Here is a 14,728-nt window from a genome sequence, read left to right as displayed (position 1 = left end):
ATGAGCAAGGCGGTGGTGGCGCAAGCCTTTGATCCCAGCACTGGGGAGGCAGAGGCAGGCAGATCTCTTGAGTTCGAGCAAAGCCTGGTCTACAGAGCTAGTTCCAGGACAGGCTCCAAAGCTACAGAGAAACCCTGTCTCAAAAAAGAAAGAAAGGAAGGAAGGAAGGAAGGAAGGAAGGAAGGAAGGAAGGAAGGAAGGAAGGAAGGAAGGAAGGAAGGAAGGAAGGGGAAGGGAAGGGGAAGGAAAGGGGAAGGGAAGGGGAAGGGAAGGGGGAAGGGGAAGGGAAAGGGAAGGGAAGGGAAAGGAAAGGAAAGGAAAGGAAAGGAAAGGAAAGGAAAGGAAAGGAAAGGAAAGGAAAGGAAAGGAAAGGAAAGGGAAAGGAAAGGAAAGAAAGAAAAAGAAAGAAAGGGGAAGAGTATGTGGCTCCTAATCACTGAGCAATCCAGGGTCTTAGGAGTTTTTCTAAATGCAGTAGAAGTTACTGCTTCTGAGTGAGCCATTTTGAATGTTTTTGCCATCACAGACTAGGGTAAACGGTACTTCTTTAGCTCTTTCATCATCTATAATTATAATTGTTTTTTTGAGAAGATGTGTGGTAGAAAAGTAGTAACTAGATGGTTCTTTTCTGTGAAGGCTTAGTTAAGTGTAAGACACCTGAGACCTTTAACGGTTACTTGCTCTACAGCTTTTGTAACTAACTAAGTTGCATTTTAATTGCACTTTCCAGGGCATTGTTGTTTTGTTTTTTCAAACCCAATTTTGTTATTATTTCTTATCAAAGTGTACTGGGACTCTACAAGGATGTGACATATGCTCCAGGCCACAGAATAATACAGTAAAAGTAATTATAACCCATTTTTTTAGGGATCTTGCAGCTGCTATAGATCGCATGGACAAGTATAATTTTGATACAATGATTTATGTGGTAAGTAATCACAATAAAAAACAAAAGGTTAAGCCGGGCGGTGGCGGCGCATGCCTTTAATCCCAGCACTCGGGAGGCAGAGGCAGGCGGATCTCTGTGAGTTCGAGACCAGCCTGGTCTACAGAGCTAGTTCCAGGACAGGCTCCAAAGCCACAGAGAAACCCTGTCTCGAAAAACCAAAAAAAAAAAAAAAAAAAAAAAAAAGGTTGTGAACCTACCTCATGGAAACTAGACAGAGACAGAAATCGGAAACCAGGGCCAGAGAGACGACTCGGTGGGTAAGGTGCTTGCCTTGTAAGACTGATGATGTCAGTTCAGTTCCCACGTAATGAAGGGAGGAGAGAATCCCCTCTAAATTGTCCTCAACCTCCACGTGTGAATCACGGCAGGAACACCTGTGTACACATGTGCCCTCACTCACCAGCAGAAAGCAAAAAGGAAACTATGTTGAAAATTGCCAAAAACGATTTTGCGAAACTGCGGAAAACAATTAAATACTAAGTTGATTAAGATAGTGGCGTCTTTTAATTTTTTTTAAGATTTATTTACATTTATGTATACAGTGTTCTGTCTGCAGGCATGCCTGCAGGCCAGAAGAGGACACCAGATTTCATTACAGATGGTTGTAAGCCACAATGTGGTTGCGGGGAATTGAACTCAGGACCTCTGAAAGATCAGCCTTAACGACTGAGCCATTTCTCCAAGCATTAAATTTATTTTTTAAAAGACTCAAAAGTCAAAAGTTTATATTGCTTCATAGTGAAAAAAATTAACAAAATCAAGAAGGTGGTTATATGAAATTACTGTGCATGAGTTAGTATGAGGCACTTGCATTATATGGGATTACTGTGCATGAGTTAGTATGAGGCACTTGCATTATATGGGATTACTGTGCATGAGTTAGTATGAGGCACTTGCATTCATCCTATTTGTCCTATTAGTGCATTTTTTAAAAATTATTTTTTAATTTATTTTGCGGGGAGGAGTTTGTAATCTGAATATTTTCTCTTATGTTTAAAATTGCATCAAGGGAATGGAGAAACAGCCCACATGTGGTACACAGACATACATGCATGTAGAACACTCATACATATAAATAAATCTTTTTAAAATTTTAAATAAAATTTTAAAACTGTATCAACTTATAATAGTGTTATTATACAAGCTTTATTGCTGTAAATAAAGTGTTAGAACTATGTTTTAAAAAGAACTTTTCAGGTGGTAGTGGTGCACACCTTTAGCCCCAGCACTCACGAAGCAGAGGCAGGTGATCTCTGAGTTCAAGGCCAGTCTGGTCTACAGGACAGCCAGGGCTACACAGAGAAAGAGTGAGGGGGAGAGAGAGAGAGACAGAGACAGAGACAGAGACACAGAGAGAGAGAGAGAGAGAGAGAGAGGGAGACAGAGACACAGAGAGAGAGGGAGACAGAGACACAGAGAGAGAGAGAGAGAGAGAGAGAGAGAGAGAGAGGGAGACAGAGAGAGAGAGGGAGGGAGAGAGAGAGAGGGAGAGAGAGGGAGGGAGGGAGAGAGAGGGAGAGAGGGAGAGAGAGGGGGGAAAGAAGGGAGAGAGGAAAGGAAGGAAGGAAGAAGAAATTAAGAAAACGAGAAAAGCCGGGCGGTGGTGGCGCACGCCTTTAATCCCAGCACTCGGGAGGCAGAGGCAGGCGGATCTCTGTGAGTTCGAGACCAGCCTGGTCTACAAGAGCTAGTGCCAGGACAGGCTCCAAAGCTGCAGAGAAACCCTGTCTCGAAAAACCAAAAAAAAAAAAAAAAAAAAAAAAAAAAGAAAACGAGAAAAAAACTTTTAAAATTTTGTAATATCTTAAGACACAAAATTTCAAACTACCAGTGGTTCTGAGTACCCTTCACCCACTCCCTTCTACAGACACATGAAATTACTTTGTCAAGATTAGATTAACATGTGTAGAAACATTCAAATCTTTTCAGTTTATCTATGCATTCCTGTATAGGCTGGTTTTATGGAACTCTGTCCCATGTATAGATGTGTAACCACCACGGATGGTCGTCCACTGTATCACACTTCCCTCCGACCCTTCCCTCCTGGTGATCCTCCACTGTGTCACAGCTCCCTCCTGGTGATCCTCCACTGTGTCACAGCTCCCTCCTGGTGATCCTCCACTGGATCACAGCTCCCTCCTGGTGATCCTCCACTGGATCACAGCTCCCTCCTGGTGATCCTCCACTGGATCACAGCTCCCTCCTGGTGATCCTCCACTGGATCACAGCTCCTTCCTGGTGATCCCCCACTGGATCGCAGCTCCCTCCTAGTGATCCTCCACTGGATCACAGCTCCCTCCTGGTGATCCCCCACTGGATCGCAGCTCCCTCCTGGTGATCCCCCACTGGATCGCAGCTCCCTCCTGGTGATCCTCCACTGGATCACAGCTCCCTCCTGGTGATCCCCCACTAGATCGCAGTTCCCTCCTGGTGATCCTCCACTGGATCACAGCTCCCTCCTGGTGATCCCCCACTGGATCACGCTTCCCTCCTGGTGATCCCCCACTGGATCGCAGCTCCCTCCTGGTGATCCTCCACTGGATCACAGCTCCCTCCTAGTGATCCTCCACTGGATCACAGCTCCCTCCTAGTGATCCTCCACTGGATCACAGCTCCCTCCTGGTGAACCTCCACTGGATCACACTTCCCTCCTGGTGATCCTCCACTGGATCACACTTCCCTCCTGGTGATCCTCCACTGGATCACACTTCCCTCCTGGTGATCCTCCACTGGATCCCAGCTCCCTCCTGGTGATCCTCCACTGGATCGCACTTCCCTCCTGGTGATCCTCCACTGGATCGCAGCTCCCTCCTGGTGATCCTCCACTGGATCACAGCTCCCTCCTGGTGATCCTCCACTGGATCACAGCTCCCTCCTGGTGATCCTCCACTGGATCACAGCTCCCTCCTGGTGATCCTCCACTGGATCACAGCTCCCTCCTGGTGATCCTCCACTGGATCACAGCTCCCTCCTGGTGATCCTCCACTGGATCACAGCTCCCTCCTGGTGATCCTCCACTGGATCACAGCTCCCTCCTGGTGATCCTCCACTGGATCACAGCTCCCTCCTGGTGATCCTCCACTGGATCACAGCTCCCTCTGACCCTTCCCTTGATCTTCGGCACAGATGCTGTCAATTTAACAGTGTGTAACTGGCATCATACAGTTTGTAACTTTCTAGAATTGGTTTTTTCTCCCAACTTAGCAATCGTCCCTGAGACCCAGCCAAGCCAGCGTTATCACTAGCTTGATCCTTGTGTTGTTGACTGGTATTCCAGTCTCTTCTCTGCCTACTTCCTTTGCATGTGCTGCCTCCCTGTAACCAAGAAGGCGGCGCCATCTTGTTCAGCTTAGCTTTGGTCTTCTGGAAATAGAGATTATGACATCTGAGAGAGAAGGAAATGCAATAGAATACTCTGAGTTGTTTTCATGTTTTCTCCTGTCTTAGGTGCTACCACTCTTATTTCCTGTCAACTTTAATAGTCTTGTCATGTGCTTAGGATTTATTTTAATTTTTATTTATGTGTATGAGAGAAAGAAAATGAATGCCTGTGTGTGCAGGCACCCACAAGCTAGAAGAGGGCATCAGATCCCTGGAGCTGGAGCTGTGAACCGCCCAAATGTGGGTGGTGGGAACCAAACTTGGGATCTCTGGAAGAGCAGATAGTAAATACCCTTAATCATTGAGCTATGCTCCAGCCACTACTATGTTTATTTAAAGCGTTGACAATGACTCTAGTCTGACAAAACTCTAATGTTTTTTATGTAGGACCAGCCCATTTTTACGTATTAACTTGTCTTTGTTTTGTTTAAATTCCAAAAAATTTCCCCAAGGCAGACAAAGGGCAAAAGAGGCATTTTCAGCAAGTGTTCCAAATACTGAAGATGATGGGGTATGAATGGGCAGAAAGGTAGGATCCATGTTGTTCTTTGTTGCCTGATCAAGGTCACTAATGTCATATGTCAGCCATGCCTCAGGACATTACAGTAATTTATGTTCACGTCTCTTTTCAGGATGTTAGTATGAAAAGACAGATTGATTTTGTACTAATTTATGTCCTGATAATATTTATTAGATGTCTGCTATCAGTGTTTTGGTTTTCAATTATTAATATCCATTTCCTCTTCTTCATAAAGACAATCAGTAATTTAATCACAAGCTAATGGTTTTCTCAGTAAAGTGAAACTTTAGTGAACTGCAAAGAATCACATCTTTTTTTCATATTTTAATTATACATGATGATATCTTTTCTTGTTTTTTTTTTTCCAAGACAGGGTTTCTCTGTAGCTTTGGAGCCTGTCCTGGAACTAGCTCTTGTAGACCAGGCTGGCCTCGAACTCACAGAGATCTGCCTGCCTCTGCCCTCCCGAGTGCTGGAACATGATGATTTCTTAATACATGTATATATTGCATTTTATCACACTGTTTCCCTCTTCTTCCATTCCCATCCTTCCTTTCTATTTATTGATTGCTTTTTATTTATGGGCCCATGATTTGTTAGGGTTGCCTAAAGAACATGGGAGATATTTTGATAGAAGCATGAATGACTTTCTTGGAGCTACAGTATGGACAAAAATGTCTCTCCCTTCACCAGCAACTGTTAACTGCCTCTATGTCCTCAGAGAGGGCAGAACCTCATGAGCCCCTCCCCACTCCGTGAGGGGATGTTCTATGGGCCAATCTTGGGCAGGTTCACAGTTTATTAATGTATATCCCTGCCATACGTAGACGACATCGTCCCACAACACTCTCCTACTTCCTCCAACTCTTACATTCTTTCCAACTGGGCTCAGCATTCAACAGTCATGCTGTTGCCCACTGGATAAAGTTTCTCTGACCAAAGCTGGACAACACTTAGAAGGTACAATCATAAGTATAATATATCCATTTATCAGAACAACACTAGCACTTCCTTCATTTCGGCTCAAAACCATTCAAGCTGTGAGCTTTAGCCATGTGTGCATAACCAGGTCTGAATTTCCTTCAGAGCGGTTAGGTGCCTCTATAACAGTCTTCCCCGTCTGGCAGGAGGAGTATGGCATGCAAGGTTCACAGCTGAGTTAGATTGTTTGTTGTATAGGAGAGCGGCAGGCTGTGTTTCTGGCACCTGGCTGCCCCCACGGCTAGCTTTATACTCGAAATAATTACACAAAAACTGTATTTTTTGAACACTGCTTGGCCCATTAGTTCTAGCCTCTTACATATTGATCTAACCCATTTCTAATAATCTGTGTAGGGCCATGAGGCAGTAGCTTACCCAGAAAGATCTTAACCTGTGTCTGCCTCCGGTCGGAGAATCATGGCGACTGACTGACTCGGCTTCTTCCAGCATTCTGTCTACTCCACCTACCTAATTTTCTGTCCTATCAGGGCCAAGCAGTTTTCTTTATTAATTAACCAATGACCTTCCTCCATCAATTGTTGATACCTCTCCTCCAGCCTGTGGCATCTTGTGGCACTATGAAAGCTAGCCAGCAGGGAAGAGACTCCTAGCCTAGTCCCAGCTTGATTTCTCAATGTCCTGCATGCATATTATATCGTATACTATTGGTGGATAACCAGATAGCTTGTATTGTTTTAGGTACTCAAGTCATAAGGTGGTATCCACCCTGGCACTGAGATTTTTTTTTCTTAATAAACTTAATGGTTCTGGGAGCAGTTTATGCATTTGAATTGCCATTCAAACTTTAAATATTATTTTGTTTTTAATTAGCTCACAAAGTAATCAGTTTACTAATAGCTTTCTCATCCATTCTTAGTTGTGATTTCCCTCTCCCCTAAGGTCTCCCCCACTTCTTTGCTCTCCATCCACACTTAAATCTCCACCGCCATTCCTCTTTTCATTTCTCTCTCAGATGTGTTTTCCTGTCGTTGTCCCCACCCCTTCCCAGGCTTCTCATGAGTCCCTTTCCACTTCCTTAGCCTCTACACACAACTGATTCCGACATGAATGCCCACGTGTAAAAATCAGAGGTTAGGAGAGAACATGGCAGTGTTTGTTTTTCTGAGCCTGGGTTATCTCACTTAATATAACCTACTGGATATGTGCATGAGGAATAATGGAAGAAGATAGTTATCTCTCACACACTGCACAAAAAAGTCAACTCCTAATGGGCTCCTAGACTTTTAAGTAAGATCTAAAACCACTACAAGAAAAAGTATGGAAAACAATTTAAGATATGAGCACTTTCTAATGGCAATTCACTCAGGCAATAAGGCTAACATTTAACAGATGTAACCTCATAAAGTTAAGCATGTGTATAATAAAGAAAACAGTCAAGTAAACAAAAGAGGATTTCTGTGAGTTTGAGACCAGCCTGTTCAACATAGTGAGTTCCAGAACAGCCAGAGCTATAGAAAGAGACCCTGTCTCAAAAAAACAGCAAAAGTGTGTGTGTGTGCCAATATTGTTTAAGTATTCACCATTATAAGGCACCAGGAAATGCAAATGACAACTACTTTGAGATTCCATCTCACTATAGTCAGAGTGCTGTTACCAAGAAAACAGATGGCCACAAATCATAGTAAAGACGTGGGGGAAGGGAAAGCTGTCTGCTCCTGTGCTGGTGGAACTATAAACTGGCACAGCCACTATGGAAATCAGTATGGAGCTACTGTATGACTTGGCTAAACCATGTCTCGATATATACCCACAGGGCTCCATGTCCCACTACAGAGACCTCTTTCACAATTGCAAGGAAATGGTGTCAGTCTGGGTGTCCAGCAAATAGTGAAAATGTACCTGTATACAGTACAACTTTTCAGCTATTAAAAAATGATGAGAATTTTTGTTTGAAACGAGGTCCCTTTCAGGAGTTGGCCTTGAACTGTGTATGTAACTGAGAATGACCTTGAACTCCTAGTCTTCCCGCTCCATTTCCCAGGGCTTGAATTGACTCACAGATGCCATTCCTGGCTACATCCTATTTATTTGGTAATTTTTAAAAACTCTACTACAAGGTTAAAAGTTTGTTTTCTGAAAGGGTGCTAAGATGTACTCACATCATTCACACCATTTTAGCTTTTGGTTAATAAATGCCTGTCCATTTCAGGTGCCAGCATGTACCTTTTGGGATAGTAAAGGGAATGAAGACTAGAAGAGGGGATGTCACTTTTCTGGAAGATGTCTTAAATGAGGTTCAATCAAGAATGCTACAGAACATGGCTTCCATTAAGAGTAAATACTCTGCTACTTTTATGCTTTCTTGGACTCCACTGAACCTGATCAGAAGCAGCTTTCATTAATTTGACATGTAGCTCAGTTGTTCATTGGTGTAAGTTTAGTCTTCTTGACATGGACAGCTTGAATGTTGACAGACTGTTGTCCAAGTCGTCCTGTGACGTGCTTGTATTTTTATACATGTCTGTGTGTCAAGTACGCACATGCATACATTCATGTTGAGGCCAGAGTTCTCAGACGCTGCCCACTTTTTATAAAACACGAACAAGCAGGATCTCTTACTGACTAGGCTGGCTGGTCATGAGCCTCCCTAGCACTGGGATTGCACACACAAACCACTACTCGCAGAGGTTTGTTTGTTGTTGTTGTTGTTTTTAAACAAAAACATAGGTTCTGGTTTTCACACTCAGGTCCTTGTGTTTTCAAGGTGTCATGCTTTATTATTGCTGTGTTGAGACACCACAAGCAAAGCAGCATTTAATTTGGGGCTGACGGCTCCCATGACCGTCGTGACCGGGTCATGGCAGCAGACTGACAGGCGCTGGAGCAGTAACTGAGAGCTCACACCTTGATCCACAAGCCAAAGGCAGAGAGCTAACTGGGAGTGACACGGGCTTCTGAAACCTCAAAGCCAACCCTCAGTGCCACACCTCCTCCTCTTTCCAAGCAGTCCCTGGGGACCGAACATTCAGATATGAGCCTATGCGGGTTCTCATTCCGAACACCACATTAGGCGAGCACTTTGCCAACTAAGCTGTCTTCCAGCCCAAGTCCTTGCATTATAAACTGGATAAAGTATAAGTATTTAATCTTCACCCTTGAAAACATAAGGGCTTTATCTAATACCTTACAAGGAATATTTATTTTAAAAATAAATGAAGTTCCTGTTTCTTCACTTTGATGTAGGCAGGAGGACTATTACCCCAAGTTAGGAAGGGAAGATCCATTATCATCTTATTTTTTGATTGTACATTCTTAGATTTTTTCCATACGCTGATCCATTATCCTTGAACAGTGAGGTGCACATTGAAAGCAGCTGCCTTCATTTGTTTCAGCAACAAAGAAAATGGAGAACCCACAGGAGACTGCGGAGAGGGTGGGGCTCGCAGCTCTCATCATCCAGGTGTGTTATGGCTTCTTCCTCAAGGGTCTTTTTTTGTCTGGTGTGCAGCAAAACCCAGGGTAATGCTGTGTTTTCATTTTAGGACTTCAAAGGTTTACTCTTATCTGACTATCAGTTCAGTTGGGACCGTGTCTTCCAGAGTCGTGGGGACACTGGAGTCTTCCTACAGTATACCCACGCCCGCCTCCATAGGTGAGAAGAGGCTTCAGGGAAGCTTGGCTCTCCTTCCCTGGGCTGGAGCCTGCTTGGTGTGCTTCTCAGATCGGTGGTTGGTCCTGTTTTCTGGACTTTTCCAAAACTTCTTTATTCAATTCTGGGTAAAACACAGCAGACCTCTTATTGCTAAGCACTTATCAGTCACCTACTATAAGAAACACTTTTAATTATTGCCTTATTTCATCCTCAGAGTAATTCTGCCAGAGAAAATCCTGTCACCTACAGTTTAAGAGACACTGAAAATACTTTGAGAAAAATGAGGATTTAAATCAGTGTTAGTGTCAAAGTCAAGGGTTATATTAGGGAGATCAAGAATGTATACCCAGGGGCTGGAGAGATGACTCAGCGGTTAAGACCACTGGATTTGGGTTCAATTCTCAGCACCCACATGACAACTAACAACTGTTTTGTAACTCCATCTCCAGAGGATCCGACACCCTCACACAGACATGCATACAGGCAAAACACCAATGCACACAAAATGAGAAGAAATGAATGTTTAATTAAAAAAAACAATGTATACCCAAAGCTAACATTTCATCACATGTAGTTATGGACCCTCAAACACTGACCCTTTCACACTTGTTTAAACTCTTGGTGACAGTTTGGAAGAGACCTTTGGATGTGGTTACCTAAATGATGTCAACGTTGCTTGTTTACAAGAGCCACAGTCTGTTTCAATTCTCCAGCATCTTCTCAGGTATGAGGTTTTTCTGTTTTTTCCACGTCTGATACTCTTAACTAAATTGAGAACATTTTTTGCTGACTTCTAGAATCATTGGTTCAGAGATTGCCTTCTTCCTCTAGACAGACTTAGGAGGGCCCAAAAGGAGTCTGCCTTTTCAGAACAGACTGGGATCACCGTTTAAGCCAATGTTCAAGGTCAATCCTAGCCTTAAAAATATTATCACAAAATATAATGCCACGAAGTAGTAGTGCACAATCTAAGGCCATGGTCCAGGAAGGTAAAGCCTGGGAAGAGCATGGTCTTTGGATAAGAGCATCCTCTGAGGCTGTTATGACGGGGGAAGGAAAAGCCCAGTCTCTGTGCAGTTGTCCGGACACTGTGAATCCTCCAATTTGCCTCGTGGCTTCAGTTCCCAATCTCCAGTGCATTTGTCTGCCTAGTACTGCCACACAGGCAGACCACACCTTGACTCCACGAGGTCAGAGAACACAGAGCAGTGTGTCTACGAAGGCAGCTTTCTTCAGTTGTCATACAGTGCTCGGCAGATCTTTGTTCAAATAGGGAAATTTACTACCACATAACTTATAATGTGAGAGAAAATAAGCCCTCCTGATTCCCTCAGCCCTGAGACCAGAGCTCCTGATTCCCTTAGCCCTGAGACCAGAGCTCACTGCCTTAATAGTTAGGCAAGGTTTTTCTTTTTCTCTTTTTGCGCAGGACTAGATCTAAGAGATACAAAGATGATTTAGAATGTCTCTGCTATCAAGGAATTTATATGAAAGAAAAATGTACATTAGTGATCAGATGTACCCAGGTCCTTTCTCATATGCCTCCTTAACGTCCAAGGTGTTTAACATGTTAATGTGTTAGCTTCATATAACAAATGAAGTCTGTTCCTGTCGTCTTTTAGGTTCGATGAAGTACTTTATAAATCATCTCAGGACCTGCAACCTAAGCACATTGTTGGCTACCTTTTAACGCTAAGGTAATTTTTCTTAATCTCCCTTTTTTCTTTTCAAAATCTTAAGACTTATTTTTATTCAAGTGTGTGTGTGTGTGTGTGTGTGTGTGTGTGTGTGTGTGTGTGTGTGTGTGTGTACTCACAGGCATGCATGCTAGTTTAAATTTATGATAAAATCGGTCACCAGTATGGGTAGGTGCTACATTGAAGAAAGGAATCAAAGCACTTCCTCTTAGAGTGGCTTAACCAGAGTGAGGCAGAACTTCTATTCTTCCCATGTCATCTGTCTGCAGCTTCTGAGTCACTGGCCTCTCTACGATGCGGTCTTGTCTGTCCCTCTACTGAATAGAAGAAATAAGAGACACCAAGACACCTTTCACAGTTTTACTTACACAGGAGGAAACTTTACTGACACCAGCTGACCCAGAAGCACTCAGAACAGCAAACATCACGTGAACATACCGTCACAAACAATATCCATATGCTCTTTTCAGATTTATGGCAGATAATTTATGAGGCCACTTTTGCCATAACTGTTTTCAAATACATGTACATTGCTCTCTGGGTCAGGGACATGAAGATTGCATAATTTACATTGGCCTAGGTTGTAAAAGTAATCACATGGGCAGTCACTACAAGTGAGGTTGATTATGAAATTGTGCTCTTAAAGGATGATTACACGGGCTAAATCCACACCTGGGCATCCACCTAGGCTTTCAGTGACCTCCAGGTGTGTTAACTCAGCTATGAAGTCCGGCCAGAATTCAGCTTCTTTGAATGTAAGAGCTGGTTTCATAAAGTGGCACCACCATATGTGTTTGGTGCCTTCAGAGGCCATCAGGTCCTCTGAAGCTGGCTTTAGAAGCAATTGTGATCTACCTGACGTGGGTGCAGGGTTCCTCTGGAAGAGCAGCATGTAGTCTTAACTGCTGAGCCATCCCTCCAGCCCGTCTATTTTCTCCTTCGTCTAAAAGTTTCTTATAAGTAATTCCCTTGCCCTAAAAATCGCTTTTTCCTGTAAGTTATTAGGAACTGATACATCTTTTCTGACAATTAGATTTTATTGTATTTATTCAGTGATATAAGGTAGAATCATAGGAATTGACAATGGCAAGGGTCATTATAACAGTGACATGTGTTTTGCCAAAACTGGACATATGAGATGTTCATCCAGCCCAGCTTTGAGGGAATCAGAGAGGGCTTCTCATTTGAGAAAGGGTTTCACTTGTGTAGCCCAGGCTAACCTGGGACTCCTAATCCTACCCCTGGCTCCTCAGATTTAAATAAGTGGTGGTTGTTGTTATTGTTTTCCTACTTACATATAAAGGCAAAGCCAGAAAGTCTAGTGAAATGTCACATAAAATAATTGATGATCATGTGCACGGCATGGCCATTGCTGCCATACCTTAACTGAGAAAGGACTTCAGGGAGTGTCCAGTGTGCAGTGCAGTGCAGTGATAACCAGTGCCTGTCCAGCCTCCGCTGGCACAAGGAAGGTCTACACCATGTTATACTTTAAAAAGTTGTCTACATAAGGAAGTATTACTTGTTAGAAAGGCAAGTCCTATTTCTTTAAAATAGTCAAATCAAAATTTTTAAAATTTGTCATTTAATAGAAGCAGGACTAAAGTCTAAAGCTTGAGTTCAGTGTTTATCACAGGCAAGCAACTGCATCTCCTTCAAATTTTAGTGATTCTAGGCTTTTCCTTCAAGTAAAGTGTTGGCTTAGGTATGGGACTCGTGGACAGGAAGTTCCTACTCGTCCTCACTTTGACTTTTCTCTTGTTTAGTCACCTTGCAGCTATGGCGCATAAAACACTCCAGGTGAAAGACAGTCCTCCTGATGTGGCTGGGGTATGTTACTTTGACTGAACCTAACATTATAAAATGTTAGCACTAAAAGTCTTAGGAAGATTCCTGAAATATCTTGTTGATTGACTACAGCAGTATACTTTGTGACTTGGGTAATAAATAGAATTGGGCCATAATAATCTGTTTAAGTATTTCCCAAAATAGTAGACTACCAATGGTGTCTTCTTCTGTCAGGAGTCCAAGTGACAGTTTCTGCCACTCCACTGGAAGCTAGAATCTGTTTCCTTGCCTGGAGTATGCAAAGGACTATCACACAAAATTCCTTCCTTAAATTAGAATAACTTCTTTTTTTTTAATATTTATTTATTATATATACATTGTTCTGTCTGCTTGTATGCCTGCAGGCCAGAAGAGGGCACCAGACCTCATTACAGATGGTTGTGAGCCACCATGTGGTTGCTGGGAATTGAACTCAGGACTGCTGGAAGAACAGGCAATGCCCTTAACCACTGAGCCATCTTTCCAGCCCCTAGAATAACTTCTAAAACCACTCTTTATTTGCTTATTGCTAACATAATCTTGAACATTTAATCATTTTTTATTTTGTAGGCTAGGCTTCATCTTTTCAAAGCTGTTCGTTCTGTCCTCGCCAATGGGATGAAACTTCTTGGAATTACACCTGTATGTAGAATGTAATATGTAATTTCTAATTAAAGTGTGGTTTTTAATGCCAAATAAGTTCTATTTATAAGATGCCTTGCTGTTCGGAATACAATTTATTGTTCTGTGCCAAAATTTATATATATATGTATGTATGTGTGTGTGTATATATGTATGTATGTATGTATTTTTTTAGGGGGTGGGGTTGTTTCCAGACAGGGTTTCTCTGAGGCTAGCTTCAAACTCACAGATATCTACTTGTCTCGTGTTTCCCGAATGCTGGGATTAAAGGCATGCGCCACTGCTGCCACCTGATCAGAATATATATTTTTATATAGTAACATTAACTTATTTAATCTTTACTCTTAAAAAAAATGTGTATTTCACTCATGATCAGTAGGTATTCAAATATGTAAGAAACTGAGTTGAGTCTTTTAAATTTCAAACCTTGTGATATAATTGGGGCAAAAGACTAACATTTAAATTCTGGCCTGCAGTCATTTTTCTCAAATACAAGTATGTGCGTATGTTATGTGTGTGCATGTATATGCACATAGACTATATATTTAGATTGTGTATGTTGCTAGAGACTGAGCCTGAAACTTTGTGTGCACTAGGCAAGGATACCTACCCTTCTTTTTATTTTTTTATACTGAATTAGAATGTCATGTAAATTGCCCATGTGGACTTTGAATTTATAACCTAGCCAGGCCTTGAATCTGTGATCCTACTGGCTTCGCTCAGCTAGGGTTACAGGCCTGCACATTTAGACTCCGACAAGAACTTCTTTCCAGCTTCTTCTTGGTGGTGGAGGTGGGGGAGGGGTGTTCACTTGAAAGTCAGAGCACAGCTTCTGGAAGTTGGTTCTCTCCTTCTATGGTGGGTCCAAGTCCCAAACTTAGGGTGTCAGGCTTTTACTCATAAGCATTGAAACAACTTGCTGGCCCCAGAAATCTTTTTTTTTTCTTTTTTTAGTCCATATGAGACAAGGTCTGTGTAGCCCCAGCTGGCCTGGAACTCACTATGTAAACCAGGCTGACCTGAACTCAGAGATATGCCTTTTGAGTGCTGGGATTAATAGGAAAAAAATTATTTTATTTTTCGCATATACACATCCCAACTGCAGTGTGCCCTCTCTC

General features: G+C 42.6%; 1 protein-coding gene across 3 annotated transcripts in view; it reads left to right on the top strand.

The window, feature by feature from the left end:
• Rars2 (arginyl-tRNA synthetase 2, mitochondrial) overlaps nucleotides 1–14,728 on the top strand; it is a 53,113-nt gene that overhangs the window by 31,644 nt on the left and 6,741 nt on the right. For all 3 annotated transcript variants that reach the window (XM_075971230.1, XM_075971231.1, XM_075971232.1), the window contains 9 exons: nucleotides 868–928; nucleotides 4,783–4,859; nucleotides 8,002–8,126; nucleotides 9,185–9,252; nucleotides 9,335–9,444; nucleotides 10,073–10,168; nucleotides 11,067–11,141; nucleotides 12,908–12,971; nucleotides 13,539–13,610. In XM_075971230.1, the coding sequence (XP_075827345.1) occupies nucleotides 868–928; nucleotides 4,783–4,859; nucleotides 8,002–8,126; nucleotides 9,185–9,252; nucleotides 9,335–9,444; nucleotides 10,073–10,168; nucleotides 11,067–11,141; nucleotides 12,908–12,971; nucleotides 13,539–13,610 (748 nt within the window). The remainder of the gene's footprint in view (nucleotides 1–867; nucleotides 929–4,782; nucleotides 4,860–8,001; nucleotides 8,127–9,184; nucleotides 9,253–9,334; nucleotides 9,445–10,072; nucleotides 10,169–11,066; nucleotides 11,142–12,907; nucleotides 12,972–13,538; nucleotides 13,611–14,728) is intronic.

The sequence above is a fragment of the Microtus pennsylvanicus genome, chromosome 5 (genome assembly GCF_037038515.1).
Source record: "Microtus pennsylvanicus isolate mMicPen1 chromosome 5, mMicPen1.hap1, whole genome shotgun sequence".
NCBI classification, from domain to species: domain Eukaryota; kingdom Metazoa; phylum Chordata; class Mammalia; order Rodentia; family Cricetidae; genus Microtus; species Microtus pennsylvanicus.
This window is presented reverse-complemented; position numbering and strand designations above follow the sequence as displayed.